Source organism: Cucumis sativus, chromosome 1 (assembly GCF_000004075.3).
Source record: "Cucumis sativus cultivar 9930 chromosome 1, Cucumber_9930_V3, whole genome shotgun sequence".
NCBI classification, from domain to species: Eukaryota; Viridiplantae; Streptophyta; class Magnoliopsida; order Cucurbitales; family Cucurbitaceae; genus Cucumis; species Cucumis sativus.
Window position 1 is genome coordinate 11,072,412 of NC_026655.2, and position 17,411 is coordinate 11,089,822.

A 17,411-nucleotide genomic window follows, 5' to 3' on the forward strand; every position below is an offset into this window, starting at 1 on the left:
ATGATATCTTTTGGTGTTGAATGATAATAACTATACCTCAAATAATCAATCATACATTGACTAACAATTCTAAAGATGCATGCTTATCAGAATAATGAACAATCATTGAGCAACTATGATCACTAACGTATTTTCGTATCACCATAATTCACTTCTTTTATAACACGATGCTATAACAAACCAAAGACAACCATCTTTATTACATCCCAACTCAATAGATCTTGAATTAGATCTCAACGTCCTAAACTCAAAATTAATCTTGAAAGCTATAAAGCGGAATGACTTCAATAAAATGTTGAACACCATTACTACCTATAGGCAACAAAACTTAAAGTTCAATACATGATTCAACCTAAATTTCAATACGGATCAAGATCATAAAAGAATCAAATGATGGTATCACTCCATCAACCAAAGCACAATTTGTTTTGTAATCCACATAGCATTGTTGTCATCCCATTGACCACTATGAAATACAATGACTGCAAGTTTAACCATAACTACAATGAACTACATTTATTTTGAGAGAATAAAAAACACGTAGTAAGTGTATTAATCAACTAATACATATAATATAAGTACATCAAATCACTCATATAAAATATTGATACAAATTAAAAAAAAAACAAAATCAAACTCTATAAAACCCCATTCGGTAAAATAGATGAGGAACAAATAAAAAAACAAATAGAAAAACAAATAAAAGAGATGAGGAAGAACAAATCATAGCCTTAATTTCGAATAGATGATAATTGATTCACAGAAAAAGAAAGAAAATATGATTATCAAAATCCCTTGCCATTTTTAGACGCCAAAATATAAGAAAGAATATAAGGGCTTTAAAAAAGAATATATGAAGAAATACATACCTAAAAAAGAATGATAGAGAAAACAAATAAGAGAAACCAAGACCGATAGAAATCGAAAGACAAAGAAGAGCACAAAGAGGAAGAACTATAAAAAGAGAATTAAAAAGTGAGAGAGAACGTTAAAATATAAAGAGAAGAAGGAGAACAGTGGAAAGAGAAAATAGTAGAGATTTAGATAAGGGCATTTTTGGAATAATGAAAAAATAAAAATGAAAAATATCAACAAAATTTATAAAGTTGTTATATTTGCAAAATTGAAGTGCTAATAATTGCCACCCAACACAATTTCTCAATTCTAAATTCAATCTATATTTTAAATTAACTCAACCCTTTGAAACTTATTATATATTTTAAATTAACTCAATCCAACCCGGGAGTATTGAAAGTTATTATGAAAAGGTTGATAAATAATAAGTATTGACCAGAATAATATTAATGTTAATTATTAATACACACATAATTGATAATACGCCCTCTCTCAATTCATCGTTTTCGGTGTATCAGAACTGAAGGTTTCAGGATTCCACTGTCGGAATCGCTTTCTTCTCCGTTTCAATATCAAACACACGCTACTTTCTTCTTTTATCCATACTTTACCTACTTAGATAATCCATAAACAAAAAACCCCCAAATCCAGTTTATCCTTTTTTGTTTTTTTCACCCCACAACTGAATTTCCCAACCGGGATCATCACAACTACAGATTGCTTTCGTATTAAACACTTCTACAGCCCCCAAATTCCCAAATCAATGGTGCCCTCCATCTGGGGCACTTAATTTCAATCATACATGCCAATTTCTGTTCATTACTCACTTGCCCAGTTGCTCGGAATCTTCCTTTAATTCCCCAAATCAAATGGGTCGCTCTCGGGGCAATTTTCAGTCCGACGAGGACCCCACTCAGAGGTTAACAATTTTCTTCCTCTCTCTCTCTGTATTTTCGTTCTATCTATGAGAATGTTTGCTGGTTCGAGGTTTTACTGAAGTTTTTAAAGATATACTTTGCGTGTTCGATTGAGTATTGCAATCTTCTTTTTCCTATAATGGGGAGAAGAAATACGTCTTTGAATAGTAGTGCATTTGAGTGAATGGAATGCTTTCTGCTTAATCAGGGTAGCACACCAACTTTGATTACATATCTGAGTGGTTTCTACTGTGCTAATTACTATTTGGGCGGTTTGTTAAATCTTTGGAAGTTGGATTTTCTTTAATGTCTGATGATTAGTACATATTTGCTGTGAAATTTGATGCCAGGCTCGGTATTTTTGGTCTCTTGTGCACCTCACTAGTGATTATAGGTTCATGTGCCATGTTCTATTCTTTGGTTTAACATTTTTGGTGAAATCTTTTTCAGTTTTTGAGCGGAAGATACCTTATATAGGATCAAATGTTTGTGTTTTTTGTGAAATATAATCTTCCATTATGTTTATGAATATCCATTTCATGTGTTTATGTTTTAACATATCTATGTTCACCATCTTTTTTGGTTGTAATTCATGAGATACAAATCAGTGTTCTTGATTTTATTTTCTCTTATATTGTTTTGGATCTGTTGGCTTCCTTCAAGGCGTTTGTTTATTTTATTTTCTACTTCTCTTCCTTCACTTTTTTTTTTTAATTTCTTTTTCTTTGTGTAATATGCTCTGCATTGTTTACATGGACTTTCATTCTTGATGCTGCAGATCTAGGAGAAAAAAAAATTCTTCTAGTGGAGATAATTTGGAATCTACAACGCCAGGTGATTTCCTTTAAAAAAAAAGAAATTAAAAGTAGAGAATTCACCTGCCATAAAAAAAAAAAAAAAACTTTATGCTGATTCTTCTTCCTATACTTTCATACCTTCTGTTCATTAAGAAGTTCTTTTTCATCTACAAGTAGAAAGCTGCAGTTTAAATATTGCTTGCTCTTGCCTTGAACTACTTATTTGTCTCACATTTTCTTTTCCTTCTATAAACTTCTTTGGGAGAAAGGTCAGGGGACAACTGAAGGCAAAAAAGCTTTATACCACTGCAATTATTGCATTAAAGACATTACAGGGAAAATCCGCATCAAATGTGCCATGTGCCCTGACTTCGATCTTTGTATAGAATGCTTTTCTGTTGGGGCTGAGTTGACACCTCATAAAAGCAATCACCCATACAGGGTTATGGTTAGTAACAATTCCAATAGATTGTATTTCCTCTTAGATATTGTATAAACTTATTTGTTTTTAAGAATGGTGATCTGATTTTCTTTGAAAGTGGACTAGTTTAATCTTAGGCTAATATTTTTGGATGTGTTCCTTTTGTCATGACCACCTTTCTTATTTTCCCTCTGGATAGAATTACGTCTTAAGTTGAAAAGAATGGTGCATTAAAACAACATATCATAGCTTCTATGTCAGTCTAAAAAAATTACAGTTGTTGCCGAATTCAAATTGAACCATATGCATATGCTTTTCTGATTATGTTTTCATCTTGACAGGATAATTTATCGTTCCCACTCATTTGCCCAGACTGGAATGCAGACGATGAAATATTACTTTTAGAGGTATGTTATTTTCTCTCAATTTCCCTTACAAATGTCTCCCAAAATAATATGCCAGCTCCAACGCTCAGTGGAAAGGGTATATCCAAACAACATCGAGGTTTTCCCTGTCATGTGTATTCTTCTTTTGCCATGAATATTCACATTGCATACTGTAGGGGATCGAGATGTATGGCTTCTGGAATTGGGCAGAAGTTGCGGAGCACGTGGGAACAAAGAGTAAAGAACAATGCATAGAACATTATTCAAGTGTATATATGAACTCCCCATATTTTCCTCTACCGGTAGGAGTTTCTTAACACTTCTAAATTTTGATTCTCCTAGAACTTTGGTTCTTTCAGGTAACTTTTGAATTTTTCTCAGGACATGTCTCATGTCGTTGGAAAAAATAGAAAGGAGCTCCTTGCTATGGCTAAAGGACATGGTGAAGACAAGAAAGGTTAGTCAGACATGCGTCTTATGTTATGAGCTATATTGGCGATCAAGTTGGCAAAGGGACATCCTGTCATGGGCCTTGAAGATATATCTTGAATGAACTATGATTTTTGTTAAGATGGGAAACGAGTGTTAATTAGGTCCCATTATATAGAAACATTTTGCTAGACAAATTTATCTTAGAAGATAAGTTAATTTTTGTGAGAAATGGCTTTTTAAAAATTATAGCAGGCTGCGGACTGACCAATGTTTCTTCTGTTTCTTGATAAACAAGCTATAGTCTCATGAGTTCAAGAAACAATTGTTAACTAATGCAGAAGTTCTTATACCTCCTTTATTGTGCTTTATTCCATATGATACTGGCATTCTTCTGATGATCCAGCTTATGATTAATTTCTTATAATGCTTCAGGATTTTCAATGCTTGGGGAGCTTAATTTGAAGGCAGAGTCCCCATTCTCTCCTTCAAGAGTGAAGTATATCAACTTTGAATGTCTTTTCTCTCTTTTCCTTATTTCCCTACATTCGCTTTAATGTGGTCCTTTTATTATCAGAGTTGAAGATACGCATAAAGTAGATCCTTCTGGCCGTTTATCTTCAAGCTCTACGTCAGGTGAGGTGTACATGGCTATTTGGTGTTGATGGATTCTGGAGGTATATCATGTTTAATGGATAAGGTGATCCTTGGATACTTTGCTTGTTCATTATATTGTAGAAGAGGGCAGCTTCAATATGGCCACTGCCACTGCCAACAAGAAAGCATCATCTGCAAATCAAGTTAAAGATAGCCTCGTTAAAGTGGAAGGTCAAGTGTAGATAAATTCTTGAGATTGCAATTGAATGTTGATAAATGTGTCTTTTAAATTGATCTTAAACCTTATCCTTTTACTGGGAGCTTGTGTAACTATTCATAATTGATTGTCAGTTCAGTGCATTCTAGCTTTCTAGATCTCCAGCCAAGGCTTTCTTTCTATACTGTTTTTTTGGATATGAGTCATGAACTTTGTTGATAATGAGGGTGGTGAGTGACGACCTATATTATCCTTTCTTTCATTAGGCCCAACACTGTGTTTTCTGTAGGTTGCTTTGTCTACCATCTTTCATGACTGTGTCCCCCTGGCAACCATATTATTGTTTCAGGATAACTTTTGGCCGGAGTATGTCATGATGAGACTTAGTTGATTAGTGGACATTTTCGTCCCTTCTCCACTTTCTCTTTCAGCAGATAGTATAGTCACACCTTGATATATATTTCTTCAAATATAAATTATATTCTCTTCTCCACTTAGTTGGAATCCCTTCTTTTAGTTGGGGTGTTTTGGTTGGCTGGTTGTTTTTCATGCCCTTGTATTCTTTCATTTTTTTTCTCAATGAAAGTTGTTTCTATAAAAAAGAAAAAAAATTCTTCAAATATTTGCACATTCTTTTTAGAGATCCTGACCTCCTGAGATGTTGAAGCTAAATTTGTATGGTGATATAATGACAGATTCTCAAACAGACCGGATCTTTAAAGGGAAGAAACCTAATATTCAAGCAAATAAGGGTCCTTCTTTACTAGAGTTGAGTGGCTACAATGAAAAGAGACAGGAGTTTGATCCAGAATATGATAATGAGGCTGAGCAGCTGCTAGCGGAGATGGAATTTAAGGATGCTGATGGCGAGGATGAGCGAGAGCTGAAAATGAGAGTTTTGCGTATATATTCTAAGAGGTAATAGTTTGTAAAACATTGGTAGATGTATTTTTACGAATAGATCTAACGTAACTTTTAGTTAAATGGGAGTCCTAAGTCATATAGATACTAGTTGAGCTGAACGCTTCTTGGCTAGATCTAGTGTAACTTGTCTTAAGCCATCTGATGTTTTACTTGTATATGAGTTACTTTGTAAGATAAAAGTATCCTGTATCATCAACAACTGTTTGCTTTTCTATCGTTTCTTTAGTTCTTTCTCCCTAAGTTTTATGTAGTGATGTCATACAACTATTTGCAGGCTAGATGAGAGGAAGCGGAGAAAAGATTTTATACTACAAAGAAATTTACTTTATCCAAGTTCTTTTGAAAAGGAATTATCAGCTGAAGAAAGGGCAATATGTCGTCAATATGATGTCTTCATGCGATTCCATTCAAAGGAAGAACACGAGGAATTGCTTCAAACAATTGTTGCAGAGCATCGGACCTTGAAAAGAATTCAAGACCTTAAGGTTTGAAAACCCCGATTTTCATTATGCAGATTTATGTTAGATTCTTGTTTCTTTGGTTCTTTTATGAATGTTATATGCTGTCAATATTTCATAACACGTCTGATTATTGTTTAATTAGTGCAGTCAGTTCTTTGCATACTTGCCCTAACAACTATTATTTCATAGAACTGCACGCTACTAGATTATTACACTTGCATCTTTATAAAGGATCCTTAGAGCTGTTTGGATGATTATATGTATTTGGTACCTTGCCTTAATTAGTCATTGTGGAGCTTGATTTGCTATATTACTGAAATTCGAAAGAAGAATGCTTTCTTGTTGCTTTTTGACCCATTTTGTTGATGAAGAGAGGAGGTGCAGTCTCAGTTCATCTTATGCATATCAATCTACGAATAACAATGCAGGAAGCCAGACTGGCTGGCTACCGCACACCAGCTGAGGCAGAGATCTTTCTTGATAAGAAAAGGAAAAGAGAATCTGAAGAAGCTGATCGTAGAGTGAAAGATGGTAATCTTACAGGCCCTGGAAGTCAGGGGAATTCAATCATGTTCATACCATCCGAATCCGCTGGCAAGGATTCAAACTCACGACCAGCAGTGCAGGCTCTTTCTGGCTCTGTCAACGACTTTGATATGTTGGGCTTCAATGGTGCAGATTTTCTTTCTGAAGCTGTAAGTGCAATCTCCCACTTACTAGTTAATTACAACGAACATGCTACTGTTGTTTTTCTTAGAAAAAAAAATCTACTGTTGTTTTTCTTAGAAAAAAAATTATTCACATATTAGGAATTTAGGATTGATTGGAGCCAGAGCCACAATATAGAAAGGATTAAAAAGAACCCAGTTTCATCGGCATTGTGGGACAACCCTCTCAATCTTGGGAAAATCTAAGTGGCTTCCCTTGAAGCTAATTTGCTAATTTGCTACACTGCTATGTTTATTTATCTCCTCAACTAAGTCTTCACTAGATTAAGAGAATTTTTTTGGTGAGCAAAGGGAACCCGAGACCTTGGTGTATAGGAGTGTAATCCCATCTAAGCTACCAACTCTATTCAATTCTGGACAGCTTTCAGCTTTATTAGCTAGCTCTCCTTTTGAAAATTAGGGTCAATTGACGTGGATGAGGAAAAAAAGAATGTATGATTTGAGAATTACAAAATAGTATTTCTGACTTAAAAAGCTCATTTGACAGATTTTTAGAAGTAACGTTTGGGGGAAATAACAGAGAGACAACAAAAGTTATTCTTGTGTGATGTACTGTTGTTTATAATCATCATCCCTGAACATCTTTTTTAGAATTCAAAATGCTGTTCAAGTAATGTCATAGTTTGTATAGTTTTTTTAAATGCAAAATAATTTTCTGTCATGGGGGATGAAACGTTAAGACAAGACACAGTTCACTTTTTCTGAAAATGATTACGAGACTTTTCATAAAGACGCAAGTAATTAGAATTCAAGAATCGATCCAACCTTAGAGACATAAAAGCTCCAAAAACATAGCCAAAACAACAGAACGGGAAAATATACAACTAAGGAAGTAAAACCAAAACTGCAAACTTAATGAGTCTCACTAAAAGTAACCCGTCTGCGGTAGATGTCATGAATTGAAAACCCCTCATTGGATAAACACCAAGAAGCCTTTAGTCGAGCAGCATCAAGAAGAGCATAAAGAGCTTTGAGAAGAAGTGTGAAAAAACCACTTAGTTCTTTCCATCCAAATGTTTACATATAGTTCACTATAAGCTGAAACATTCACGATTTAGCATAAAGAAATTTGTAGATTTTTTCCTCTAAATGGAAACACACCAAAACAGTTTTCATCTTAGAAAAGTAGATTTGATTGTACTTTATTTCTTGTTGCTGGTTCATGTTGGATCATGTTTGTCTAAAACATGAAGTACTTTTTCTAAAGCAGTTTGGAATTTTTGTTGTGTTGGCAGGAAAAAAGACTCTGCAGTGAAATTAGACTAACTCCACCTCTTTACCTAAGGATGGAAGAAGTTTTATCGGTAGAGATTTTTAATGGCAATGTCACCAAGAAATCTGATGCTCATCACTTATTCAAGATTGATCCAAGCAAAATTGACAGAATCTATGAGATGCTTATCAAAAAGGGGATTGCTCAGTCTTGATATTATTTGATTCTGTCCTTCATTGTTGTTCCAATTCTCTTTGTAGTTCAATTATTTACCCCTTGATGTAATGGAAAGAAAGTTAGAATTTAGTCATCTCTTTGGAATGTAGGAGTAACTGACCAGTATTCATACTAGAATAGAATGCCATATTATTAAATTGTGTTATATTATAGCTTTAATTCAAAGTCCTTTTTGCTCTCCATCTTTCAAATTTTATGATTAAATCCTTTTCAGTATTTAAGTTTTTGCACAGCATACCATCTGTCATTGTCAGCAATACTATATTACTCATCCAACAACCGTACAATTACTTTGTTAAATCAATCCGTTGTTTGTTATAAATATTTTTGGTTATGCCCAATAAATTAAAGCCTAAATACCATTTTGGGTCTTTTGTACTTTGAGGGCATGCTTGGGCTCCGAGTGGAGTGAGTTTAAATTGTTCACTTCTTGTTTGGGGCTCGGATTAGGTTTCATAATCCCCCTTTTCCGTCTCTCTCCATCCCTTAATGCTTCTCACTTTCTCTCACACTCCTTCATGATTTTGGGCGTAATCTTCTTCCTTCTATGTAACACTTCTCCTAATCCCTCTTCTATGAAACCTTTGATTCCCTTCTCTGTGAATGGTTTCGTTGAAGATTGGGACTTTGTTTCAACATGTTGCCTCCGAAACTCTTCTCCTTCTCCATCTTTAGTTTTGTTGAATGGTTGGGTTTCCACCCCTTGTCTTTGAAACTCTTTCTAATTCCCGAGGCTTTAATGTACCAAAAAGAATTTGTACCAAGATTTTTAGTATTTATGGCCAAATTAAAGAGCCATAAAGACAAGTATAGTGATTTGGACTAAAAAAAAAATTTATTTCAAGACATGGTTAAAAACCGCATTTGAGCGACATTTTCCAAACTCGTAGAAAGCACGTGATTATAAGAGTGTTATAAGAGTACCATGTTTGGAATTCCATGAAAACTTAAGAGAGAAGAAGAAAGTTAAAGAAAGGGGCTTGGTGATATGAAGGAATAGGCATGGCATGGAAAGGGAATAAGAAACTCAAAGAAAGGGGCTTGGTGATAAGCATAGCATGACAAGATGTTTTGTTGTTAATAAGAAGGAGATGGATGACATGCAAGGTGTCAAGGTCATACTTGTCCCGGGCTTGGTTTCCTATGACCGTATGTCCGAATACCCCCCATTTTTCTTATTTTTATGCTTCAATAAATATCGACCAAAGGTTTGATCTGCAATCAATGAGTGAAGAATAAATGATTTATGAGTAACATAATAATTTTTAAATGAACAATTCTAAAGAAGTATGCTTTGAAATAACTATAAAGTTGTGATAGGTCTTATTTCTATTCATCAAGCATGCTTAATTTATGAAAAGTGTTGAAGCATAATAGTTCGAAAAATATTCCAAAGCATGAGTTTAGAAACGTTTTTTATCAAAACATGTATTTATTGATAAGATTTGCAAGTAATGATTTATGAAAGACATGATCATGAGTTTAGTAGAATGGTTTTAAAGAGAAAACCATGGCACTCTATATACCAACTTCTCGATGGTCAATATGCACAGTCAGGGGTATAGAACTATGTTGACCACTTAGTCGCTACCACCGAGTTCAGGCAAGAATAGTATGACCAAAGGTGCTCTACTATGTTGATCGAGTTTATTATGAATAGTATGAGCAAAGGTGCTCTGCTATTTGATCAAGGTTTATCAAGATAGTATGACCAAAGGTGCTCTACTATCTTGTTTAATTTTTCCTGAGTATAGAGTATATTGAGTTAAATGAGTATTTGAATGTTAGAAATGTTCAATTTAAAGAGATTTTGTAAAGGTTATATGTTATGTTTATGAAAATTTTAAAGTATATCTGTTTTATAAAACCATCATTCACTTGCCTTTTTAGTTTACAATTTGGGTTGGATTGGGTTGGGTCAGGTCTCGAGTTGAGAGTTGAAATTAGGTTCAACCCAATCCAACCCAACCCGAAATAATGATATATATATTTCTTTATAGTTATATATTTATGCTTATATATCTATATTTATGGTTATATATTTATATTTTATTTTATTAATAATTTAGTAAATAGTAAATTTTTATCATGCCTCACTTCATTCAACATAAACTCATGTCACGACTCACATCTCTGTGACTCACCCTCTCCCTCTAGTCTCGGGTTCTCATTTCACGCCTCTCGTTCTTAGTCTCTGTTGTTGTTGGCTTCTCATTTCACCGTCTCTAATTGTCTCTCCTTCTCAGTCTCTGTTGCGTTGCCACTGATGTTTCATTGCGTTTTGGTGCATTGTCACTGACGTTCTCTCAATCTACCTCTCAGTTTTTAAAGGTTTATGAAACAATACAGTTTGACAATCCAACTCAACCCCAACCCTAAGGGTTGAGTTGGGTTGGAAATACTATTCCAGTTATTCGAGTTGTCAACCCAACCAACCCAAAAATATGGGGTGGGTTGGAAATGTCCTCCAATCCAACTCAACCTGTTTACACCCCTAGTTAATACCTTCCTTTTTGGTAGCTCAATCATAAGAACTATAAATTAAGTCCGCAATAAATATTCCTAAGATGCATATGAATGAAGACAAAGCATGCTAAATCTAAATTTTTGGTCTATTTTATTTATTTATTGATATTTTCTTTTAGTATAAATATCATAAGTAATCAGAATATTTTTCAATTAAATATAAGGGGTAGTTGTAAATTTAACAATTAAATTCAAAATAATTAAGTATATAACAACATTTTAAAAAATTCACAAAGATAATAAAAATTGTCAAATTCTATCTATGATAGGTGTTTATCACCTATAGATCATGTTGCAAATATTGATCTATCACATATAGATCATACTATCAACGATACAAGTTTATCAACGATAGTTTTGCTATATTTGCAATTTATTTAAATGTTGTTATATCCTTAATTATTATTCATAAAATGACAATCAATTATAATTACCCTAAACCTAATAATTAAAAATATTTTCGGATTCAAATATAAAGGTTTGTTATCTAAATCCCAACAACTAATTATATTTTAGAGTATTGAACTTTTGAGGGACATTCATACTGATATCAACCATCGGACATAAAATTTCAAACTTCCTTTTTTGTTTTAGATTATGTGAGTAGAAGTTTAATGTAGCCTGGAGTTGGTATAAATTACAATAAATCTATACGCCAATGTTGTCCTCAATACTTGTCAATTCTAGTCGATTTGTTAAAATCTAAAACTAATTTGAACGTTTCAGAAAACTATCGAGTTTTAAACGATGTACAGACACTTGACTCTCAGCTTGACATTATTGCCCCCTAAAAGCAGGCAGAGTTAGGCATTATTTATTTATTTATTTTTCATCCGTAAAGAAGTAGGCTCTTCAACTCAACTTTTACAAAAAATTGTCTTCCTTTACACTCAACGTTGCTAGTCAAATATGAAAAATCAGAATCCTTTTAACACAGAAATAATCCTACCAAAAAAATATAAGATACTTAAATAGAATCTCTATGACTTGATTCACAATTGGTCAAAGCCATTACAAATTATTGTCACTGGAAGATACTTCATCACACTTGGTCTTCTTCGTCTCGTTCTTGTTGTCTCCATCTCCATTTTCTTCCCCATCTACTGGATGGTCACTGTTTGAATCACCTCCACATCTTTTTCTTTGAGGAACAACCTCAAAGAAAGAATCCTTCCAATCTCTTGTTTCCAAATACTTGAGTAGAATCTCTATGACTTGGTTCACAGTAAGGACCTGGAAATGACTATTGTAAGATAACTTATTAAATATAAGAGGTCAATTTGTAATCTTGTAGGTCGGAAATCCGAAAATCCTAAGCTCACTTTGTTTTTTGGCCAAGAAGCAAGCCTAATTGACCCACTTACAGCCCTACAAAATTTGGTTAAGAGCCTTTCTTTTGTAATCACTTTTTCAGCCTACAGATATGCCTCAGCTCCTAATTGTTATTGGCATTGTTTTTAAATAAAGAAAAATTCATTGATCAACAAAAAGAAGAAAACCATACAGAAAGTATTCTCAATCGGAGATTAAATAAGATAAACTGAAATGATTGAAAGGGTGCTCTATCCCTGCACAATAAAAAGCAGAAGACAAACCATATCCATAAATCTGTCTGAAAAGGAGTACTGTACTTGACATTGTCTAATAAGTTGAATCGTGGGGCTTTAACTTTACTTGTTGGAAACTTGGAGATTGCAAAAGGAAGCCTCAGTGGGTACGGTACCGAGCCCAACGCTTTGTGGCATATGGTTATTATGAGCAAGTATGCTCCACTCACCTGTTTGAGTGTCTCGAATGGTGGGGGTTAAAGTCTCTAATATAAAACCCATAGGTCTATAAGCTTTTTAGGCTTTCCCATTTTCCCTATTCATGAAATGTTTTCATGAGATTAATCAAATAATTAACTTTTAAGAGGAATTTTGGGTGGGATCATAAGAGATAAGCCTCTTTGGGTCATGCTTCATTCAACGTGTTTACAATTTTGCAGTTTGGAGGTTACATTATGCAAGCTTCAGTTTTGCCCTTTTTTTCAGGAAATTTATATTTATTTTGGTTTTCATCATCCTTCATCAAATGAGAAGACTGAGTTGTGAGCCCCCTTCAGGAGCTTTACATATATTTTCCTCTTCCATCTATCATGCGTCCCTTCACCCTTCCTTGAGCCCCCTTTCATTTTTCCCTTTTTGGAAGGTTGAGATCTCAAAGAAGTCAAATTCAATGCTCAGCATCACATAGAAAAGTTGATACTTGGGATTCTTTTCCCTTTTGTTAGTGCTGCATTCATGCATTTTGTCTAAAGCATCTTAATTCTGGTTGGTTTGAGTTCTCTATTTTGTAGAGATTTGGGAAGTTGCTAAATTCAATGCCTCTTTGCGCACAAGAGTTTTCTAATTGTCAGTTGGGTCTTATTCTGGTTGGTTTGAGTTCTCTATTTTGTAGCTTTTAATGAGGCTCCTTTTTTAGATATTCCTTTTCTTGTATGCCTTTCTACGTTCTTTCATTTTTCTACAAAAATAAGTAGTTACAAGATTGGAGCACACTTGTATTCTTAATCTCCCATTTTGTAAGTTCAGGATGACAGAATTTAAAGTCCAAAATGTCAATAAAAGTAATTAGCATGTAAAAACCAAGATATACCTGAGAGCTAGACATCTTCAAGTAACTTCCTATTGGGAGTTTTGCTGTTTGAATTTCCTGTTCTTGTGCTTTCTTCATGGTAATCCCTTTCCATCTGTTACGATCAACTAACCCACCAACGATATAAATTTTCTTTAGATCGAGGTCATCAAGCACAGTTTCCGAGTCTGCTGTAAGATATACCAGATTTTCCTTCTGCTCTTGCAAAGCATCTATGTATGATCTACATTCCTTCTCAATGATCCATTTATCAAATCCTGGAAGCCTTTGCAGTTGGGTTTCCATTTCTCCATTACACCCAGTCAACCAGAGATGACAAGGAGAAGGACATCTTCCATTCACAGCATAACAATACATTATCTGCAGGTTTTTACCCAATAAAGATACTCAGAAAACTTGCTGTTTCCAAAAGATCATTGAATCATTACTACTTAAATTAATTTGAGAATTAACATACAAAAGAAGAATGCTGCATGAGGATAAAATGTCAAAGTTTTCAGTAGTCTTCAGAAATGAATCGCTTGTAAATTGAAAAAGATCCAATTCAACATCACAACAAAAAGCAGCATCCTGACTATAACTAAATGTGAACCAAGAATAAATCAGCTATGAAATGCTATGACATAGGGATGATGACGTATTTTAGAATGCCTTGGCATGATAACTAACTAATGTAGGAAAAGTACTCAGTAAAATGTGTCATGCTATGCACTTTTATTTCTCCAAAAAATATTCCATCTTAGTCATCATAGTAGTCTATTCCAATTAAATACTGCCCATCATACATTTTGTAGAAGTACCGTGCATTTAGGTGCAATATAAACTTATATTCTCACATTAGAAATCTTGTATAATAGTAAGATTCAGAGTTAAATTCGAACCTATAAATTTATGCTTTTATTAAAAACATAAAAAGTTCATATTTTGAAAAGGGTGACTCCGATGATGCTCTCTCCTCTTTTTCTTTATTCTCTTGTCTCCATCTTCCAATGGTTCTCGAGTCTTTTGACAGGGTGAGATTAGTCAAATATTTGATTGGTTGAAGATCAAGGTGGCTAGTAGGTATGGAGAGGTGGATCACGGAACCAATAGAGATGGAGTAAACATTGAAATCTCACACGTCAATCTTGGAAGTATGTGACCCTAATAGACCAGGGGATAAGTAATTCAACATCAAGGATAAATAACACTTCCCCCAGAGATCACATTTTCAAATCTGTTGGTGGCTTTACTATGGAAAATCATTTGTATGCGAATTCTGCATCTAAGGGCAAGAACGACCTATATTTTAAAGAACACCAAGGATGAATATGAACAAATACATTAATGGTCCCTCATAAAATCCATTAAAATGAATAAGTAAATATTATTTGAAGAAAAAATAAAAAATAGGAAACTCTTTTGGGAAGATTAACTTCATTTTCATCATGTTTTAAGGGTTTTTCCCCCTAAAAACGGTGAAACAAGGTCAAAAAATTTACATTGATGTAAATCATACATATTGCTTTAATGCTCTGTTAGTGTAAAACTTAACCTTCTCTTTATCTCCTATAACCTCACTTCTCTTATGCCCCAATTGAAGTGTTTTTTGTTATTCCTTTGGCACATAGTTTTCTATTCTTTTGTAATTACAAGTCGATGATTGTTTCTTATACATACAAACTTCTAATGTTGGAAACAGAAGGTAAGAATCCCACAGTAGAAGCTTAAGCTACTCCTCAATGTGAGAGATAGATCAAACGAATAATGATTGTTAGCCATCATGGGTTAGCCTAGTGGTATAAAAGAAGACAGTCTCAATAACTAACGAAGAGGTCATGGATTCAACCCATGGTGGTCATCTACTTAAGAATTAATTTCCAACAAGTTTCCTTGACACCCAAATGTTGTAAGATCAGGTGGGTTCTGTATAATTAGTTCAGGTGTGCAGGTGCTAGCCCGAACACTCACGAATATAAAAGGAAAAAAAAAAAGAATAATGCTTGCTCCAACTGGTCAGTAGGATATCCCACTATCCTGCAAATGTATATCATTATATTGGTCAGTTTCCATTTCATTTAATTGATAAGTGGACTCCATTAACATTTTTAGCATCTGCAAATGCACCATATTAGAAAGTCAGTAGGGTATCTTGCAGACTAGAAGTGGTGTCCAAAAGCTGTAGGCAAAGCAGGTATTTTTCAGATCAAAGTATGCAATATCCCACTTGAATACTTGATAGATGATCCATAGAAACCTTTCATTCATCGTCAAAATGTTTGGGGAATTTATCCAACACACTAAGGAAATTATAAGGAAGCTTCATTTGGTTGAATGCATATCCAAGACAAAAAATTTAACCAATTCTTCAACTGAAACCATTATGTTATGAGACTGGAGATTAGCATCGTGCATACAAATTTCTGAAAAGTAATAGACTTTACATCTTCCCAGAGCTTGGTGATAGGAATGCCATTAGGTTTTTATTTGGATACTAAAAGTACATTAGTTTAGTTAAGGAGGTTGTTATGGTATTTTGTCATACATAGACGAAGAGGAAAAGGAGAAAGAAATTTTTTTGTACAAGGAGCTCCTTAGAGTTTCGAATCTTCGTAGCAAGAAATTTTACTAGTATTCAAATGAAGAATTGCAACCCTATATGTACTCCAACTGAGTCTGGCTTGGAACTAAATAAAGACCATGAAGAAAGAAGAACGACATACTATATAACCAAATTGTGGGTAGTTTGATGCATTCAACTGCAAGAAACAAGATTTCAGGAGAATCCAACGCAGTTGCATCTTTTTGAGATACTGAAAGGATGTTCTATTACTTGCAAAAAGAGACAAAAAATGATGGGTGAACACTACAAAAGTGGGAAATAAAAATAAGAAAATCGAATTTCGTAAGTAATTAAGCTGGGAGATTGAAATGATGGGAGGAGGAGTTCAAGTCGTGCGTTTGTGTTATCTCAGGCAGCATTTGGTGCTTTTCCAAGAATAACAACCAATTTCACTTCTAAAAGGGAACCATAGAAGAAGCCCGTCATTCCATTTCCATCTACCAGAAACATTTAACAAACCTCTTAAATATAGACAGCATTTTATAAGTAAAAAATTAAAAATACATATATATAGTATCAAAAAGTATTCGATTCGCACCAGAAATAGTTAATCAACCAAGTGAAGTGTGAGTAACAAGAAAAAAAGACCTGCTGAACAAGACTGTGAATCTCCCAAGGGGTCATGAGGTGAGAAAATTCAAGGTCTATGACAATATTTTGGCCATAATCTCTGGCGGTGCTGAGTCTCTCAATTTTCTTCTCCCTGTCCTCCGACCTCTTCCCCATCCTCTCCTTCCTCAGATTTCTCCGAGACTCGATCAGTTTGGCTCTTTCCTCCTCCGTAACACTGGCCAGTTTCTCTTCCCATTCCTTCCGTTTGCGCTCGATGTCTTTTTTCTTCTGCTCTTTAGCCTGAAGTTTCTTGTCCGCTTTCTTCGCTTCGTAACGTTGTTGCTTCAGAAGCTTCTTCCGGGCATTCTTGGAGAGGGGAGGTTCAGGAGGATTGCAGGCGGAAGAGGAACAGGGAGGATCCATTTTAGGGTTGTGGCTCTCTTCTACAGCCTCCATTGTTGGCTACCAAATGAAGAGTTACACATAAACTAGGGTAATTGTAAACTGCCTTGAGGCAGATGGTGATGGTGAACAAAAGATATAAGATACACACCGGTGCTTGCCGATGGGTTTGGTTTAGCATTATGTTTGGACACTTGCAATTAAATTTATGGGATTAAGAAACCAAATTCGTTTCATGTCCTTTTTTATTGATTGAATGTGATATGTTTTTGAAAACTTTTGAGTTTAACCTATGATGAGTGATCATTGATAACCGATGGTAATAACTGATAGCTAACTTTACAATCAATCATAATGACTAATCGTGATCGATTGAGAGTCATGACGATCGATTATCTTAACTGTCAGCTTCAGATCATTATGATCCTTACTTTTGAATCATCTTAATTGTCGATTATAGATTGTCTTGATCGTCAATGACCAATCATCTTAATCGTTGATGACCTACAA

At 34.4% G+C, this 17,411-nt stretch overlaps 2 protein-coding genes across 6 annotated transcripts; one reads left to right on the forward strand and one right to left on the reverse strand.

The window, feature by feature from the left end:
- The first annotated feature begins 1,328 nt into the window (after positions 1 to 1,328).
- Positions 1,329 to 8,364, forward strand: LOC101212946 (transcriptional adapter ADA2b). Of its 5 annotated transcripts, none has more exons than XM_031890168.1 (13): positions 1,329 to 1,774; positions 2,551 to 2,606; positions 2,839 to 3,017; positions 3,332 to 3,397; positions 3,553 to 3,678; positions 3,758 to 3,833; positions 4,241 to 4,304; positions 4,383 to 4,441; positions 4,547 to 4,633; positions 5,315 to 5,537; positions 5,818 to 6,028; positions 6,376 to 6,699; positions 7,968 to 8,364. In XM_031890168.1, the coding sequence occupies exons 1-13, from the start codon at positions 1,725 to 1,727 to the stop codon at positions 8,157 to 8,159; spliced, it is 1,713 nt and encodes a 570-aa protein (XP_031746028.1). In that variant the 5' UTR covers positions 1,329 to 1,724; the 3' UTR covers positions 8,160 to 8,364. The 5 variants fall into 5 exon arrangements, with proteins under 5 accessions (XP_031746028.1, XP_031746029.1, XP_031746027.1 ...); XM_031890167.1 differs by having other exon boundaries at positions 1,330 to 1,774; positions 4,544 to 4,633; XM_031890170.1 differs by having other exon boundaries at positions 1,331 to 1,774; positions 2,844 to 3,017; positions 4,544 to 4,633.
- A 3,147-nt stretch (positions 8,365 to 11,511) lies between these two features.
- LOC101213428 (tRNA (guanine(9)-N1)-methyltransferase) lies at positions 11,512 to 17,057 on the reverse strand. The gene is made up of 3 exons (XM_004139469.3): positions 16,536 to 17,057; positions 13,346 to 13,705; positions 11,512 to 11,941 (listed from the first exon to the last, which is right to left on the reverse strand). Exons 1-3 carry the CDS (start codon positions 16,953 to 16,955, stop codon positions 11,720 to 11,722), a joined length of 1,002 nt encoding a protein of 333 aa, XP_004139517.1. The 5' UTR covers positions 16,956 to 17,057; the 3' UTR covers positions 11,512 to 11,719.
- Positions 17,058 to 17,411: the final 354 nt, after the last annotated feature.